Source organism: Staurois parvus, unplaced genomic scaffold (assembly GCF_062004578.1).
Source record: "Staurois parvus isolate SC_StPar_1 unplaced genomic scaffold, SC_StPar_1.0 ptg001263l, whole genome shotgun sequence".
In the NCBI taxonomy this organism is placed as follows: Eukaryota; Metazoa; Chordata; class Amphibia; order Anura; family Ranidae; genus Staurois; species Staurois parvus.
In genome coordinates this window covers 4344169-4362865 of record NW_028319059.1, presented here as the reverse complement: position 1 = coordinate 4362865, position 18697 = coordinate 4344169, and the positions used below count along the sequence as shown (strand labels likewise).

The window sequence follows — 18697 nt, the reverse complement described above, 5'->3', positions numbered from 1 at the left end:
CAGATGGATGGATGGACTGATGGGCAGATGGATGGATGGACTGATGGGCAGATGGATGGATGGACTGATGGGCGGATGGACTGATGGGCGGATGGACGGATGGGCGGATGGACGGATGGGCGGATGGACGGATGGGCGGATGGATGGATGGACTGATGGGCAGATGGATAGATAGATGGATGAATGGACTGATAAGACTGATGGGTGGACAGATGGATGAATGGACTGATAGACAGAGACTGTTGGACAGATAAACTAATAGGCTGATAGATGGTTAGACCAACCTATGTACGGAGGGAGATGGACGCAGGGAGATGGACGCAGGGAGATGGACGCAGGGAGATGGATACACTAACAGACAGACATGAGGTGTAATGCAGTCCTGAGCAATGTGCTGCCCCAGGACCACATCTGGCCCTCGATGCCTTCACCGTCAGCATGTCTCTCTGGGCCTGTCCGCTTCCTCACTGAGGAGAAGGTGTCATGTTGCCTTTTCATCACCCGATTTAACTCCATAATGCCGCACTACGATTCTTCACTCCCATGCATTGTATGTGGTTACGAAGCGGTCCAATTGAACACCGAGTTAAAAATGCCGCGGCATGTGACCAGCCCCATCCAGATGTTAGTTTACAGTCTGGATGGGTGTCTAAGGGGCAGTAAAATCAGCCAGCTGTTTTTACCACCCCCAACCACCTGTTTGGAAGAGACCTTAGTTCACGAGCAGTTACCGATTATTATTCTTTGTACTAGGTGTTCGTTTTATATGTTTACATACTTCTAGATCTTTCCAGGTCCAGAATTAATACTGAGCAGAATTAAGTTCAGTCCTCCACAACAGTCCCAGTTCCTCATGTGGCCCCTTGGGAAAATGAATTGCTCTCCCCTGGTTTATTGAATACAAGACTCCTAGACAAATGGATGTGAGAAGTTGCAGGGACACAGTAGTAAGGGGTTAGGCCCCCTCCGGGGTGAAACGCATTGGAGGAGGAGGAACGGGGTGTGGTGGATGAGATTTCTTGTATTGTGCAGCTCTCTATGGCAAAATAAATTGTGACAAAACAGAGGACAGAGTGTTGCAGCTTCTTTTGCTTTCAGAAAGGACAAATTGATTGACAAAGGGGTGCTAGAAGGACAGATAAACTGATGCAGAGAGATGGATAGACAGACAGACAGACTGATAGACATCAGGATGGAGGGAGATGGAAGGATAGAAAAATGAATTGTGGAGTTTCTTTAAAGGTTTTGTTTTATTTAAATTCAGATATTTATTCAACTATTTTAATGTGGTTGTAGACTCTTGCATATACCCAGTGCAGTGACTGGCCTCATGTGATACACAGAGATGAAATCAATCCTCTTACATAAGTTGTACCTGTTTATCTGCCGTCTTCACTTCTCTACATTGGTTCAAAGTGCTGAATTTACTCTGGATCTCTCTGCTCTGAATAGCAGGGGGCGGGGAGCTGAAGTTACAATCAGTGAGAAGAGCTCTAAATGCTGATTGGAGGGAAGGGACAATGCAGAGTATTTTTTTAATTTCCAGAGTTTAAATAGTTTTTTCTTGTTTACAAAAACTTAATTTTACTAATTTCATACAAGGTGTCATCCGTATAAAGAAATGTTGCATTATGAGTTTTCTATACAGAGAGCAGTAGCATTCATTTTTCATTTGACTTTCTAATTGAAACTGTATAGGGATCTCTCCCTATACAGTTTCAATTAGAAAGTCAAATGAAAAATGAAAGCTACTGCTCTCTGTACATCAGGGAGTACATCACTTTTTTGATTTTTCAGCTCTACGTGTAACCTGAGCTTCAGCTATTGAACTCTGTAAGCAGACTTTTTTTTTTTGGTCAGCAACACAGTTATGCTTAGCCTGGTAAATATGTGAAAATGATCTTAGAGCGCTATCTGCTGGTTGCAAACGGTAAATACAAAATGTATAAAGCATTTCATATTGACTTCATATTAAAATATATGTATTTAATGCATTTCAGTTGTTAACCCTGAACATATTAAGCACATGCAGGAAGACCATCTACGCTCCTTTTAACACCTCAGTCGTCCTTTGTTGCTTTTCAGGTGGAGTGGTTGAATGGTTACCATAAGAAGTGCCGGGACGTAGTCGGCGCCGAGCTGGAGATGCAAGGACGCCACGAGGCCCTCCAATGGCTGATCAAGGAAACGCAGCCCGTCTGCAAATCCCATTAACCCTTTTCTAAAGTATTTCTTTTTTTACTTCGGCGGTGTCATTTTTGTGCAGCACACCCTGGCACTTCCGTTGCCTGTGCCAAGGCGTGGAGTCCAAGCCCTACAGCCGGGTCTTTTATGTGGCACATTTAATGGCGTGTTTTAGGAGCGTGCTGAGCGGAAGGGCAGATGACAATTGAACCCGGAATGACGTAATGATCTGGAATTTATACACAAGAATCGCAGTGCAGACAATTAAATGAAAGCAAATCATTTCTGTGTTCTCTTTTATTGATTATTTTTGGGAGGAACTGAATACAATAGAAGGTAATGAGCATCAGCCTACCCACTACTGTGTGCTCAGGGGAAATCCCGTGTGCTGCCGCTCATCGGAAATCCCGTGTGCTGCCGCTCATCGGAAATCCCGTGTGCTGCCGCTCATCGGAAATCCCGTGTGCTGCCGCTCATCGGAAATCCCGTGTGCTGCCGCTCATCGGAAATCCCGTGTGCTGCCGCTCATCGGAAATCCCGTGTGCTGCCGCTCATCGGAAATCCCGTGTGCTGCCGCTCAGCGGAAATCCCATGTGCTGGGGTGTCAGAAGGCAGAAATCCCGTGTGCTGCCGCTCATGGGAAATCCCGTGTACTGGGGTGTCAGAAGGCAGAAATCCGGTGTGCTGCCGCTCATGGGAAATCCCGTGTACTGGGGTGTCAGAAGGCAGAAATCCGGTGTGCTGCCGCTCATTGGAAATCCTGTGTACTGGGGTGTCAGAAGGCAGAAATCACTCCTATGACAATACACACAACTAATGCAGGCCATAGATGGGTCGTTTATTGGCCGATTTTCATCCGCACGAAAAACTGGCCAATATTCACGCCATTAGTGGGGCCGTTTTTCGTGGATCGTCTCGTTGACTTTTATCGGTCGTGCTGGAGAATCCACGAAAAACGGCTGTTTTTCGTGGACGATGGTGGCAGCAACGTCGCCGACCGATTTTTCGTTTATCGGCCGTCGTCTATGGCCTGCCTTAGAGCTTACACAAGGCTGAGAGATCTATCTGCACCCATGTGACAGCGGTGAGCCAATCACCAAGAACTAGTGCTGTCCCAAGAGGGAAGAGGGAGAGTAAGTCACATGACCCCCCCATTCCTGGAAGTATTAGATGTTTCTCCTCACTCCCAGCAGAGCAGCACAGAGGCAGTGAGTACATGTGGGAATGGTGACAATTAAAATAAGTATCTCAAGCTATTTGTTTTTTAAAATCTGACTATATTTGCCGCCTTTGGTTCCTCCTTTCTCCCACAATCAACATGCCAATATAATTTTTAAACAAAACCTTTTGTTTTCCTAACACACTTTATTTTAGACTATTTTAGATGTCATCACTGGGTCTCTGTGCTTCTCTATGCAATGTAGGTATATCGTGGCTGGTGGGAGGGGCTGGCCAGGGTGCTGTACATAGCTTCCTGAAAACATCACAGCACCCTGCCTCAGTGCTCCTCTCAAGAGCCCTCAGCCCTGAGGCAAGCAATGGGAGGAGTTATGCAAATATAAAAATGCCTTGATGGGCGTACTTCAGTCTGGAGGAATGGGTGTTTCTAGGCAGACTGTATATTCATGCAGATTGTTCATATGAGCTGAGCTTCCATGACTGAAAGTTCTGAAATCCACTGAATGAAAGGGGCGGGTCAGGGACATTCAGGCTGGGAAGGAAAGGGCGTGGCATCTTAGGCACTCCAACATTTTTGGACCCATGAATTATTGCAAGACTCTGACCGCCATGACACTTAGAGGCATGATGGGCTTTGTACTTTCAGCACAGCTGGTGTGCTAAGGTTGCCTACCCCACTCCACTGAAATGGCTTACTCTGATTTCTCTGCACACTGTGAGCTTCTGACAGTGTGCATTGGAAGCTGCAGAAAATCAGATGGGGCTTGCTGAACGTGACCCATTCAACAGAAAGGGGGCGCTCTGCCAGCGTCTCTCAGCCATGTGCAATGCACGTCGTTGCGGCACACTAGTGCCTCGTTCAAGGGGTTAAAGCAGGTGGTGAGGAGTGGATACAATACCTTCTCACTGCCTGACAAATGCTCTCTGAAAAGCTATCTGAATGCAGATCTCTCTTCAGACACTAGTGTGAACGAACCCTTTGTTTTCAGCTGGTGATCCAGCCACTGAGGGGGAAAAGCCTAAAAAAAGAAAACTAATGCAGCCACCACATCTGATTGGTAATCTGCAGTATATTACATTTTTGGGTTTAAAACCACTTTTAAGATCTCCCCCCTTCATTGGGGTTCAAATAATGTATAAAGTTAGGAGGAGTCAAAAAAATGACAGTTGTCAGAATTAATGGTTTACAGGATGAAGAATGGCAGTGCACCCATTTTTTTTCATCCCATAAATTTGATTGTACAATTTCAAATTGTCGTGGAAATGAACAGTCTGGTGACAGGGCCTCTTCAGAGTGATCAGCCCGGCTCGTTGTGTATGCGATTTAGTAATTAGTAGGCAGATGGGGGCCAAGTAGGACTACCCCTGGAAACTGTCAGACCTGCCCCCATTTGGTGAGAAGCACTGGATTGCAGCGTTCCGTACACACGTTGTACCGTGCAACTGCACCTGTCAGACGTAGAACACGCGAGGGTTCAGGATGACTCCGCTGGACTTGACGTCTCCGGGGATGATAGGGGGCGCTGTGTCTTCCGGAGGTTTCTCCTGGTCCTCATCGGCCATGGCCAAGTTGCTGTAGATGAAGTAGACCTGTGGGCTGGGCTTCTCTTGCTTCCTCATTAGAATGATGGATTTGTGGATGTTGATGATCCGCCTCATGCCGGACATGGTGGTGGGGAGGCTGCTGGAGCTGGTTTTTACGCTGGCCTCATAGTCCCGGGCTCGTCTGTACTGCCTGCACAGAGCAAAGAGGGACACATGACCCGTTACTGAACCCTCAACAGTACAATCAGTCTGTATATGCTCCTACTCCTTGACCTCTCCGCTGCCTTCGACAGTCGACCACCCCCTCCTCCTCAAAAAACTTCACTCCCTCGGCCTCAGAGATTCTGCTCTCTCCTGGCTCTCCTGCTACCTGTCACAACGCTCCTTCAGCATTACCTATAATGCTACCACCTCCCCCTCACTCCCCCTCTCTGTTGGGGTCCCTCAAGGCTCCGTCCTCGGGCCCCTTCTCTTCTCCATCTACACCTCCTCCCTTGGCCAACTCATACACTCTCACGGCTTCAACTACCACCTATATGCCGACGACACACAAATCTATCTCTCAACCCCCCACCTCACCCCCTCAGTCTCTGCCCGAATCACACACCTACTGAGCGACATATCAGACTGGATGTCGCTCCACTTCCTTAAACTGAACCTCTCCAAAATCGAGTTTCTTGTCTCCCCCCCCCCCCCCCCCCCCAGCCCGGACCCCACCCCCCATTGACTTCTCCATCACATCCAACAACGCCACCATCAAGCCCGCCCCGCAGGCCAGAGTACTTGGTGTCATTCTGGACTCCAACCTATCCTTCCAGCCCCAAGTCCAATCTTTAACAAACTCGTGCAGACTCCACCTCCGCAACATGCAGACTCCACCTCCGCAACATGCAGACTCCACCTCCGCAACATGCAGACTCCACCTCCGCAACATGCAGACTCCACCTCCGCAACATGCAGACTCCACCTCCGCAACATGCAGACTCCACCTCCGCAACATGCAGACTCCACCTCCGCAACATGCAGACTCCACCTCCGCAACATGCAGACTCCACCTCCGCAACATGCAGACTCCACCTCCGCAACATGCAGACGACTCTTCCGCAACATGCAGACTCCACCTCCGCAACATGCAGACGACTCCTCCGCAACATGCAGACTCCACCTCCACAACATCGCCAAAATCCGCACGTTCCTAACCCCAGAAACCACTAAACAGCTCATCCATTCCCTCATCATATCACGACTCGACTACTGCAACTCCCTCCTCACTGGCCTGCCTCACCGCTGGCTATCCCCGCTTCAGTCCATCCTGAATACGGCTGCCAGACTCATTCACTTTTCCAACCGCTCCATCTCCGCCACCCCCCTCTGCCAATCCCTCCACTGGCTTACGATTGCGCAACGGATCAAATTCAAAATCCTAACACTGACGTACAAAGCTGTCCACCATACTGCCCCGAACTACATCACTGACCTAATATCCAAGTACCACCCAACACGCACACTCCGCTCCTCACAAGACCTCCTTCTCTCTAGTTCCCTGGTCTCCTTCCATGCCCGCCTCCAGGACTTCTCCAGGGTGTCACTCATCCTCTGGAACTCCCTACCCCAACCCATCAGACTATCACTCTCCTCTCCTTTAGGTGCACCCTGAAAACCCACCTCTTCAGGGAAGCCTACCCCACCCCCTGCTAACTTGCCGACCTCCACTCTTCCTACCACCCCATCCCCCACAGCTATCTCCTCCTGTAACACAATCCCCTCCCTCCTAGATTGTAAGCTCCAAAGAGCAGGGCCCTCGATCCCCCCATGTTTTGCATTGTATTGGTATTGTTCTGTCACATGTTCTGGCCCCCTTTGTAATGTACAGCGCTGAGCGAACTATAATAATAAGATGCAGTAAAGCATACTTGATATACTCCCTGAAGAACGTAAGGGGTTAATCCTCTGCATTGTGTAAATATGCTGTTTGATCCTGACTTCTCTGATCCTCCCATTCTTCCAGTGTTCCCCTCTTATCTCCTGATAAGACCTATCAGGTGGAGTCACTCTGCACATGCTCAGTTTGGTGTGTATTACTAGATAGTCTTTTTTTTTTTCCTTGGTAGAGTGCATGTGATCAGCACAGGGCCAATCAGCACTGTCCAGATAGAGGTCAGGGGTTCTGCATTCTCCTAGAGCAGAAGGAAAACTCCTCCTACAAGCTTTAACCAGTGCTCTGCCGGACACTGATAGAAGCCACAAGACTGCTATATACTGCTGATGAGAAAAGGTATTTAGCAGTTTATATTTACTAAAATAATTGAATTTCCATGTTCTCTGTACTGTGGGAGACTGGATATAGTGAATGCAGGGTCCGGGGAGACCGGATATAGTGAATGCAGGGTCCGGGGAGACCGGATATAGTGAATGCAGGGTCCTGGGAGACCGGATATAGTGAATGCAGGGTCTGGGGAGAGTGGATATAGTGTATGCGGGGTCCTGGGAGACCCGATATAGTGAATGCGGGGTCCTGGGAGACCCGATATAGTGAATGCGGGGTCCTGGGAGACCCGATATAGTGAATGCGGGGTCCTGGGAGACCCGATATAGTGAATGCGGGGTCCGGGGAGACCGGATATAGTGAATGCGGGGTCCGGGGAGACTGGATATAGTGAATGAGGGGTCCGGGGAGAGCGGATATAGTGAATGAGGGGTCCGGGGAGAGCGGATATAGTGAATGCGGGGTCCGGGGAGACCGGATATAGTGAATGCGGGGTCCGGGGAGACCGGATATAGGGAATGCGGGGACCTGGGAGAGCGGATATAGTGAATGCGGGGTCCGGGGAGAGCGGATATAGTGAATGCGGGGTCCGGGGAGAGCGGATATAGTGAATGCGGGGTCCGGGGAGAGCGGATATAGTGAATGCGGGGTCTGGGGAGACCGGATATAGTGAATGCGGGGTCCGGGAACACCGGATATAGTGAATGCGGGGTCCGGGGACACCGGATATAGTGAATGCGGGATCCTGTGAGATCGGATATAGTGAATGCGGGGTCCGGGGAGACCGGATATAGTGAATGCGGGGTCCGGGGAGACCGGATATAGTTAATGCGGGGTCCGGGGAGACCGGATATAGTGAATGCGGGATCCTGGGACACCGGATATAGTGAATGCGGGATCCTGGGAGAGCGGATATAGTGAATGCGGGGTCCGGGGAGAGCGGATATAGTGGATGCGGGGTCCGGGGAGAGCGGATCTAGTGAATGCGGGGTCCGGGGAGAGCGGATCTAGTGAATGCGGGGTCCGTGGAGACCGGATATAGTGAATGCGGGGTCCGGGGAGAACGGATATAGTGAATGCGGGGTCCGGGGAGACCGGATATAGTGAATGCGGGGTCCGGGGAGACCGGATATAGTGAATGCGGGATCCTGGGACACCGGATATAGTGAATGCGGGATCCTGGGAGATCGGATATAGTGAATGCGGGGTCCGGGGAGAGCGGATATAGTGGATGCGGGGTCCGGGGAGAGCGGATATAGTGGATGCGGGGTCCGGGGAGAGCGGATATAGTGGATGCGGGGTCCGGGGAGAGCGGATCTAGTGAATGCGGGGTCCGTGGAGACCGGATATAGTGAATGCGGGGTCCGGGGAGAACGGATATAGTGAATGCGGGGTCCGGGGAGAACGGATATAGTGAATGCAGGGTCCCAGTTTAGTAACACCAATAGATGAAACCCAATCACTAACCCCTCCTCATCACTGTAGTAACAGCATTTGTAAATAATTATTCATTACAGATCTTTTTTTATACCCAGTGACATAATCACCACCTCTCTCCTCTTCTCTATGGAATGCAGGCAGATTATGGCTGGTGCTGAGCTGATCACCAAGAACTAGTGCTGTCCCAAGGGGGAATAGGGAGAGTAAGTGCATGCTCCCCCCTTCCCCATTCCTGGAAGTATTAGATGTTTCTCCTCACTCCCAGCAGAGCAGCACAGAGGCAGTGAGTATACATGTGGGAATGGTGACAGGTAAAGTATCTCAAGACATTCCTTTTTAAACCTGCAGTCTAGTCTGACTGTTTGCCTTCCCTGGTTCCTCCTCTCTCCCACAATCAACATGCTAATATAATTTTTAAACAAACTTTTGTTTTCTGAACATTCTTTATTTTAGACTCAGTGATGTCATTACTGGGTCTCCGTGCTTCTCTATGCAATGCAGGTAGATCGTGGCTGGTGGGAGGGGCTGGCAGGGTGTTGTACATAGCTTCCTTAAAACATCACAGCACCCTGCCTCAGTCCTCCTCTCAAGAGCCCTCAACCCTGAGGCAAGCAGTGGGAGTACTCATGCAAATATCAAAATGCCCTATTGGGCGGATGTTGGTCTGGAGAAGTGGGCGATCCCACACAGGCTGCAGGCCAATCACCCACATGTGCTGCTGAGCTTGCAGCAACTGAAATCCAATGAATAAAAGGAGTGGACTGGGGAGCAAAGAGCTAGATGATGCTGGATGTCCTCCACCCAGGAAATAGGATGTATGATACAGGGAGAGTCCTATGGCCACACCGCTCTGAATGCAGCTGATCAGATGTGATACAGGAAAGGTGGGGATTGTTGAGGATGAATTGGTCTGACGTACCTGCTGTGCTTGTGCCAGGCTCTGGCGCAGAGGACGGCAGTGAGGATGAGGATGCCGGCGGCCAGGGACATCACTGTCATGGTAATCACTCTCAGCACTGCAATGGAGGAAAGGATTGGTCAACCCAGTACAGTCATTGCCAGGGGGGACCTGCGGGGGGCAGTATGGAGTACAGCATGGACCCTGCACTGCCTTGTAGTCCTGGTCCATGCATGCTACATTGGGGGGGACCAGGGAACAGACAAACAACACACCTAAAGGGTAACTCTTCCTGGGACTACCTTGTGGAGGAGACCCACTCACCCCCTCCATAGGTTGCATGTAAAGCACCACCGGCAGCATTTCCTGCCCATAAATGATGATTATTATGTGGCTTCAGTATTGGTGGAAGTGTGACCACTCCAGGGGGAGTTCCAGCATAGCGCCCTTCCTCCGCTCTGTGTCAAAACCCTAATTGCTGTCTGTGCTGCCCCAGCTCCTCCCTTCCCTTCCTTGCATAACCTTTTATGTAGTAACCAGGGGCAGAGTGAAGGGGGAGGCTATAAAGCAGGGGTCTCCAAACTATGGCCCATGGGCCACATCTGGCCCCCTCCTGGCCGGCTTGTACAATTGAGATTGGCACATCCACTGCCAGCCATGACCCTCCCTCGGTGCTCCCAATGGTGCCTTCTCTTTTTAAGGGGGGGTGCGGATAGGCACTCTTGGATATAAGGTGGGGGGGGGGGGGGAGCACTGATATGCCATCCTGAATGTAAGAGGGGTGGACTCTGAAAGGCATTTCCGGATATAAGTAAGGCTCTGATAGGCAGTCCTGGACGTAAGGGGGGGGGGGGCTTTGATAGGCAGTCCTGAATGTAAGGATGGACTCTGATAGGCACCAAGGGGGGGGGGGGGGGGCTCTGATAGGCACTCCTTCATGTATGGAGAGGGGACTCTGATGGGCACTCCTGGATGTAAGGGGAGCGCTGACATGCCTTCCTGAATGAAAGGCATTTCTGGATATAAGGAGGGCTCTGATAAGCACTCCTGGATGTAGGGGGGGGGGGGGGGGCTTTGATAGGCAGTCTTGGATGTAAGGATGGACTCTGATAGGCACCCTGAACATAAGGGAGGGGGACTCTGATAGGCAATCCTGGATGTAAGGATGGACTCTGATAGGCACTCCTGGATGGATGTAAGGGGGGTGCTCTGATATGCCTTTCTGAATGTAAGTGGGGTGGACTCTGAAAGATATTTTTGGGTATAAGGAGGGCTATGATAGGCACTCTTGGATGTAAGGGGGGGGGGCTTTGATAGGTACTCCTGGATGTAAGGGGGGCTCTGATGGGCACTTCTTGATGTAAGGGGGTGGGGCTCTGATGGGCACTCCTGGAGGTAAGGGGGGGCTTTGAGGGGCACTCCTGGATGTAAGGGGGGGCTCTGATGGGCACTCCTGGAGGTAAGGGGGGGGGGGCGGGCTTTGATGGGCACTCCTGGATGCAAGGGGGGGGGGGGGGGGGGGGGCTCTGATGGGCACTCCTGGATGTAAGGAGGGGCTCTGATGGGCACTCCTGGATGTAAGGGGGGAGGGGGGGGGCTCTGATGGGCACTCCTGGATGTAAGGAGGGGCTCTGATGGGCACTCCTGGATGTAAGGGGGGAGGGGGGGCTCTGATGGGCACTCTTGGATGTAAGGGGGGGCTCTGATGGGCACTCCTGGATGCAAGGGGGGAGGGGGGGGGCTCTGATGGGCACTCCTGGATGTAAGGGGGGAGGGGGGGGGGCTCTGATGGGCACTCCTGGATGTAAGGAGGGGATTCTTTTTGAAACTGATTTTTTTTCGGCCCATGTACCCTTGTAGCATTCCCAAGGCACCCCTCATGCTGACATGTTTGGGGACTCCCGCTATAGAGTCCCCTGAGCTCTGCGTCTGCTGACACCACATTGTAGAGGGTGTCACCCAGCAGCAGCCTCTGGATGTGTACACGGGGGGATGAACTCTGTTGGGTAAGTCCTCTGCACACAATACGTTCCATGCAGTAGAATCCTATGGGAGATGGTTAGGTGAGCGGCTGGGGACCCGATAATAACAAGGATGGAATTACAACAAACAAAGGTAAATGCCATAACTGGAGGTGAGCTGTACTGACACCATCACTCCCATCAGCCCCAGCAGTAGATCCTGAGCTATAGGCAGTTATAATGGCCGAGGATGACTCCGCCTCTCCGGCATCTCTGTGCTTCCCCATTGATCCATGAAGCTGTTTGTCCCAATGAAGGGCCAATAGGAAGGCTCAGAGGATAGGACCGGCTAAACTAGTCTTTTAAAGCAAAGGCAAGATTTACATTTAATGTAATTTAAAGTGTTACTAAACCCCCAACAGTACAATCAGTCTGTAGATGCAGTAAAGCACGCTTGTTATACTCAACATGGAACCTAAGGGGTTAATCCTCCGCATTGTGTAAAAAGGATGTTTGATCCTGACTTCTCTGATCCTCCCCTTCTTCCATGTTCCCCATTTAATCTCCTGATAGAACAGATCCTCAGGGGACACTCTGCACATGCTCAGTTTGGTGTGTATTGCTAGAGTGTTTTTTTTTTTTTTTCCTCTTGGGAGAGTGTGATCAGCACAGGGCCAATCAGCACCATCCGGACAGAGGGTCAGGGGTTATGCAATCTCATAGGACATTCAGGGGAGAATGAAAACTCCTCATACAAGCTTTAACCAGTGCTCTGCTGGACACTGATAGAAGTCACAAGACTGCTATATACTGCTGATGAGAAAAGGCATTTAGCAGTTTATATTTACTTAAATAATTGTATTTCCATGTTCTGTGTACTGTGGGAGACCAGATATAGTGAATGCAGGGTCCGGGGAGACCGGATATAGTGAGTGCGGGGTCCGGGGAGACCGGATATAGTGAGTGCGGGGTCCGGGGAGACCGGATATAGTGAGTGCGGGGTCCGGGGAGACCGGATATAGTGAGTGCAGGGTCCGGGGAGACCCTATAGTGAGTGCGGGGTCCGGGGAGACCGGATATAGTGAGTGCGGGGTCCGGGGAGAGCGGATATAGTGAGTGCGGGGTCCGGGGAGAGCGGATATAGTGAGTGCGGGGTCCGGGGAGAGCGGATATAGTGAGTGCGGGGACCGGGGAGAGCGGATATAGTGAGTCCGGGGTCCGGGGAGAGCGGATATAGTGAGTCCGGGGTCCGGGGAGAGCGGATATAGTGAATGCGGGGTCCGGGGAGAGCGGATATAGTGAATGCGGGGTCCTGGGTTCAGTAACGCTTTAACGTGTAGGAAAGGGTTTCATTGCTGCTGTCTGCGTCCCCCTATTTGTCCTGTTTTCCATTACCACTGATACAAAAAGTAATTAAAAATTCTAAATTTGAAAGTTGTCACCAGAACAGGAATGGAGCAGAAATCTTCCAATGGAGACACAACTGCCTAATAGGGGAATTATCTTGACTTTCCTCTCTCTTCCTGTTGCATCTCCAGTACAGAAAGTGAAGGAAAATTTCCACATTGGGACACAGACAGCACAGAATAAACATGACAGGTTTTAACCCTTTCCCTTCTCTACCCAAAACTAAACAAATGAAAAAATACATTTTGACCGCACATACACTTTAAATAGCGTCTGTTTTTTTTTTTAATTTCCCCAAATTTTCTCAAACTCCCTTTTCAATTTTTGACAACATTGTGGCAGTCATGCCAGCCTCTGATTGGTCAGCACCGCCCCTGTGATGTGATGCTAAACGGACGCCAGCTGAGCTTCATTCTAAAAGGGGCTGTCATTGCCGAAAATGCCATTCCTTCTGAAAATGCTGCCCGCCTGGCTCTCTGTGCTGGTAGACGGTCAGTGATCTGGAACGAGTATGCAGAAAGAAAGAATTCCCAATCATTGTTTTGGTTTTGTACGTCTCTCCGGATGGGCCCCTTTACACCCTGCGTGTGCTGAAGCCCCCCCTGTGCTGTCCCCAGGCTGCTGTGTTGGCGGCGGCGCTGCTCGCGGGAATAGCTGCATAATTAATCAGAGGCGTTGAATCAAATACACAACACTGAGGATCCGCTTTTGTCTGCAACTTGGCAAAAGTTTTAAAGCAAAGTTTTTTTTTCCCGTCTTTTTTTTTTCTCAATTTTTTTTCCCCCCTTACCGGGCGTCTCGCTGTGCGTCTCCGGGTCTCCTCCGTCTGTGCGATTACCAGCGACCACATGCAGCCCGTCCGAGCTGTTTGCATCCATACTGGGGACTCTCTCCATTTAAAACTGTCCGCAGCCAAGTCACGTGACCCGATCTGGTCAAATACGGTCTCTATGGCAGCGGCTTTGTTTTAAAGTTCCGTGTCACTTTTTTTTTTTTTTCTTTCCTTTTATCCCTTTATTTCTATTAAAGCTGAACTCCGGACAGACAGAAAAGATCCAATTTAACACCAATCTGTGATCGGTAAAGAACATGTAAACCCAACATTTCCTATTCCTGATCTGTGCCTGCTGTACCCTGTATTTGTGTGCAAAACTATTCTGTTCTTTGTATTGCTTCCTTTGTGTGAAATCCTTGGTGTTCCTGCCAGTCCCTCTGCTTTCCTATTAAAAACTGACCACACTAAGCAGGAGAGCACAGCGTGGTCAGTTTTCTGGCTGTGCTGGAATCTCTGCCTGCTCTCCTCCACTGCAATTCACTGGGAAGGCCAGTGAGCTGCTTTTTCTCCTCCCCTGGATTTCTGAGCTCCTCATGCAGCACAGAGGGTATGTGATCACTTATAAAAAAAAAAGAAAAAAAGAAGGTATTTGTAATGCATTTATATCTATACACAGATGTTTTGCCTTTCATTTCTGTTTTAAAATGTATGTTTAAATCAAAGATCAGCTGTTACATCCAGGCTGGATATTCTTCATTTATAAGATGAATCAGGAAAATACCGCATTATGGCCACTGGATGGAGCTGACAATCAGAGTAGATGGGTATTTATTGATCATCAGCTCCATCTAGCCATAATGTCATTTCTCCTGATTCACGTTATTCTCATGGATGAAGAACATTCGATCTGGAGAGGAACTGACCTCGTAATATTCGATTTAGCGGTCATTCGCATAGATTGATTGTAAATGCAGTTTCACCGAAACTTGTAACCAGGGGCGGACTGACCATTTGGAAACTCAGGCACTGCCCGAGGGCCCGGGGTCAGTAGGGGGCCCCATGAGATGCCCCTGGTACCTTTTTCATAGGCTTTTTTGAGTTTGGGCAAGGACACAGGGGCCCCATGATCTCCTATTGCCCGGGGGCCCCATGAGTTGTCAGTCCGCCCCTGCTTGTAATCTTCGATTTTGCTGGCATTCGCACAGAGCAAATGTATATGTAGTTTCACATTTTTTTAAATTTTTTTTAAAATAAATACACCCCTTAGTCCCCGGTCACCCTGGGTGCGACTTGGCATGCCATACGACTTGCAAATCGCATGGTAAGTCGCACCCTATTGTCCGCAATTACAGCGGTCATACGGGCGCGGTTCTGACTTGGTTGGAGCCGCACCGATTTCTAAAGTAGTACATGCACTACTTTTGGTGCAATTTGCATAGACATCTGTATCAGATGTCTTGCACATCGTACCTGAAATCGGCATCTCACCCGACTTTGAAATTGTGCGACTTCACTGTAAGTCTCACGATTTCAAAGTCGGGTTTGAGGTGACTGGGGGGGTTAAACTGTTTCTTTTTTTCACTTTACTACATTTAGAGCCCTGTCACGCCGGTACGATTTCAGGTTTGATTTGGGAATTGAAATCGCATCTAATGAATGTGAATGTCAGTGTCTTAACATTTGCGGTTTGCTGCAGCGTGATTTTTAAAGTACTTCTTGCATGCCTTTTTCTGCAGTTTTGTTGCGATTTCACATACATAGAATACAATGGAAATCACACTGCAAATTGCAAGAAATCCTTGAAAATCTTCACAAGTAGCAATAAAGTCCTCAGAAATCGCACCTGAAAATTGCACATCAATCGCACGATTTTAAATCGCAGAGCTGTGACCGTGACGAAGATCAACACAAATGTATAAAAAAAGAACTTCTGGACTGGTGGCGGTGGCTCCATCCTGTATCAGACGGCTCTGTCTGGGGTTCCGGTGAGTCTGCTTATGCACCGGACACCAATACCATCTCTTTGGATATCCCATAGTGCTCTGGGGATCCTTTGTCACTTTCGCACATAGGGAATGTAGTCCTAGTTAGGGGTGGTACAGGGATTTCCCTGCTTCTCTGTCACTGCGCAATGAGTCAGAGGAGGGAATATCATATATCATGGTGGGCGGAGCTGGGTAGCAATAAAAGGGGCAGGGCTTCATAGAAGCGCAGGGATTTTTCTTGCTTTTCTGTCGCCGCCCACTGTGCAGTGAGTCACATAAAGTTGATGGTGGACAGGGATGGGCAGCAGCGCAAAGGGCAGGGCTGATCCCAGAGAGGAGGGAAAAAGGATTTTCTTGCTTCTCTGTCTCCTCCTGATGTGCAATAAGTCATATAAGGTTGGTGGTTTGCAGATCTTTGATGGGTGGGAGCTACACCTACCTCCTGCCTGAGCTTCAGGGGCAATGTAGAACACACTGCACATGTGCCATCAGGGGCCGGCTGCAAGAAGCTGGAAGAGACAGCCAGCTCCTGATGATGAAAACAAAGAAGATGGTGACACGCAGCGTTCCGTAGATAACCAGGCAGCCAGGAGAAGAGAAGAGGAAGACGAGGAACAAAAAAAAAAAAAATACAGAAGTGGCTTGCTGTGTCCCACTTGTATGCATTTTTCTGGATGGTATTAAACTGCATCAGGTTATTATTAATCTATAGTGTGCTGACATCTAGTGGCAATTTGGAGCCGCTACAACTTGTTTACTTATGTGATTTGGTTTCACCCCCTGTCCTCCCCTCCTTTTTAATACTTGTTAGTTCAGTCCTAGACAAACCCTCCCTGTCTCTTTTCATGTTTCCTCAGTCAGTACAGATACAGGGCTTGGGAAAGTCATTGTCAAAAGAATGGAAAAACATATTCTGTGCTGCAGTTATCTGAAGTAAAATGGTGTTGGTTTCAACTTCTTTGTCTTATTGAGTTAGTGTTCCTAAACCCAGGACCCCGCATTCACTATATCCGGTCTCCCCGGACCCCGCATTCACTATATCCGGTCTCCCCGGACCCCGCATTCACTATATCCGGTCTCCCCGGACCCCGCATTCACTATATCCGGTCTCCCCGGACCCCGCATTCACTATATCCGGTCTCCCCGGACCCCGCATTCACTATATCCGGTCTCCCCGGACCTTGCATTCACTATATCCGTCTTCCCGGACCTTGCATTCACTATATCTGCTCTCCCCGGACCCTGCATTCACTATATCTGCTCTCCCGGGACCCTGCATTCACTATATCTGCTCTCCCGGGACCCTGCATTCACTATATCTGCTCTCCCCGGACCCTGCATTCACCATATCCGCTCTCCCCGGACCCTGCATTCACCATATCCGGTCTCCCCGGACCCTGCATTCACCATATCCGGTCTCCCCGGACCCTGCAATCACCATATCCGGTCTCCCCGGACCCTGCATTCACCATATCCGCTCTCCCCGGACCCTGCATTCACTATATCCGGTCTCCCAGGACCCCGCATTCACTATATCCGGTCTCCCCGACCCCGCATTCACTATATCCGGTCTCCCCGGACCTTGCATTCACTATATCTGCTCTCCCCGGACCCTGCATTCACTATATCTGCTCTCCCCGGACCCTGCATTCACCATATCTGTTCTTCCCGGACCCTGCATTCCCTATATCCGCTCTCCCCGGACCCTGCATTCACTATATCTGGTCTCCCCGGACCCTGCATTCACTATATCTGGTCTCCCCGGACCCTGCATTCACTATATGCGGTCTCCCCGGACCCTGCATTCACTATATCTGGTCTCCCCGGACCCTGCATTCACTATATCTGGTCTCCCCGGACCCTGCATTCACTATATCTGGTCCCCCACAATACACACAACGTGGAAATGCAATTATTTTAGTAAATATAAACTTTGCTAACTTTTCTCATCAGCAGTATATAGCAGTCTTGTGACTTCTATCAGTTTCCAGCAGAGCACTGGGTAAAGTTTGTAGGAGGAGTTTTCATTCTCCTCTCACTGTCCTATGAGATTGCATAACCCCTGACCCTCTGTCTGGACAGTGCTGATTGGCCCTGTGCTGGTCGCATACACTTTCCCAAGAAAAAAAAAAAACTCTATAGCAATACACATCAAACTGAGCATGTGCAGAGTGTCCCCGAGGCTGTGTTCTATCAGGAGATGAAATGGGGAATGTGGAAAAAGGGGAGGATCAGAGAAGATAGGATCAAACATCCTTTTTACGCAATGCAGAGGATTAACCCCTTAGGTCCCACAAGCATGCTTTACTGCAATATACGGACTGATTTTACTGTTGTGGGCTTAGTAACACTTTAAGCTGCCTGTGGATGATGCCTAGTCAGCAGGAGACCATACAAAATAAGAAAAAGAAAGGGGCGCACAAGCCTTGCCCATTACCTTAGCGATCATATTTTATGAACAACGTAACAGATGTAAACTCACAAACGCCAAAATTCACAAACAGATCATCTCTAACACTGGACCAGGTGGACTGGAATGCTAAACGAGTCCCAATAACCAGGAAGACACTCCAAAAATGGCTGACATGATTCAAGGGGAGATCCCCTCTTTCTCAGAGCCAATTTGCATTGCTGTGTAGTCACCCATTATATACCATAGTTGTCTCATCAGTTAGTATATATAGGCACCTCCCACTTGACAGTAGGCGGGTACAGTCAAGGCTAGGTTCACACCTATGCAGGTTGCGTTTGATTTGTTTCCACATTGTGGTTTGTGTGTTTGCACCTGTGGCTTTTATGCTTTTTTTTTCTTCTTTTTTTTTTAACTTTTCTTGTTGCTAGGCAGATTTAAAACGCATCAAAAATACAGCAAAGACGCACTACATGCTTTTCTGCAGCTTTTCCATTGAAGTCTATAGAACCAAAAATGCAACTTTTTGCGTTCGAAAAAGTCCCTGACCCTTACCAATAAACGCAGCGGGTAAAAATGCACAGATGTGAACCTGTCCCATAGGAAATCATGTTAAATGAACTACACTGCGTTTCTGCAAAACACTG

At 49.4% G+C, this 18697-nt stretch overlaps 2 protein-coding genes across 4 annotated transcripts in view; one reads left to right on the top strand and one right to left on the bottom strand.

Annotated features, from left to right (window-relative positions):
- The window catches only part of XPNPEP1 (X-prolyl aminopeptidase 1), a 77294-nt gene extending 74828 nt beyond the window's left edge, over positions 1 to 2466 (top strand). For all 3 annotated transcript variants that reach the window (XM_089660696.1, XM_089660695.1, XM_089660694.1), the window contains exon 20: positions 2086 to 2466. In XM_089660696.1, the coding sequence (XP_089516822.1) occupies positions 2086 to 2214 (129 nt within the window). In that variant the 3' untranslated portion in view covers positions 2215 to 2466. The remainder of the gene's footprint in view (positions 1 to 2085) is intronic.
- On the bottom strand, positions 1966 to 13801 carry LOC149437726 (uncharacterized). Its single transcript, XM_089660697.1, has 3 exons — positions 13671 to 13801; positions 9534 to 9630; positions 1966 to 5098 (listed from the first exon to the last, which is right to left on the bottom strand). The coding sequence occupies exons 1-3, from the start codon at positions 13774 to 13776 to the stop codon at positions 4816 to 4818; spliced, it is 486 nt and encodes a 161-aa protein (XP_089516823.1). The 5' UTR covers positions 13777 to 13801; the 3' UTR covers positions 1966 to 4815.
- Between the last annotated feature and the right edge of the window lie 4896 nt (positions 13802 to 18697).

What these genes read in the sequence shown, in the direction of transcription:
- LOC149437726 (XM_089660697.1), bottom strand. Translation starts at nt 13,776, where the DNA reads ATGGAGAGAGTCCCCAGTATGGATGCAAACAGCTCGGACGGGCTGCAT. An exon ending in GACGCACAGCGAGACGCCCG is followed by an intron (nt 9,631 to 13,670) that starts GTAAGGGGGGAA and finishes CCTCCATTGCAG; the next exon opens with TGCTGAGAGTGATTACCATG. An exon ending in GCCTGGCACAAGCACAGCAG is followed by an intron (nt 5,099 to 9,533) that starts GTACGTCAGACC and finishes TGCTCTGTGCAG; the next exon opens with GCAGTACAGACGAGCCCGGG.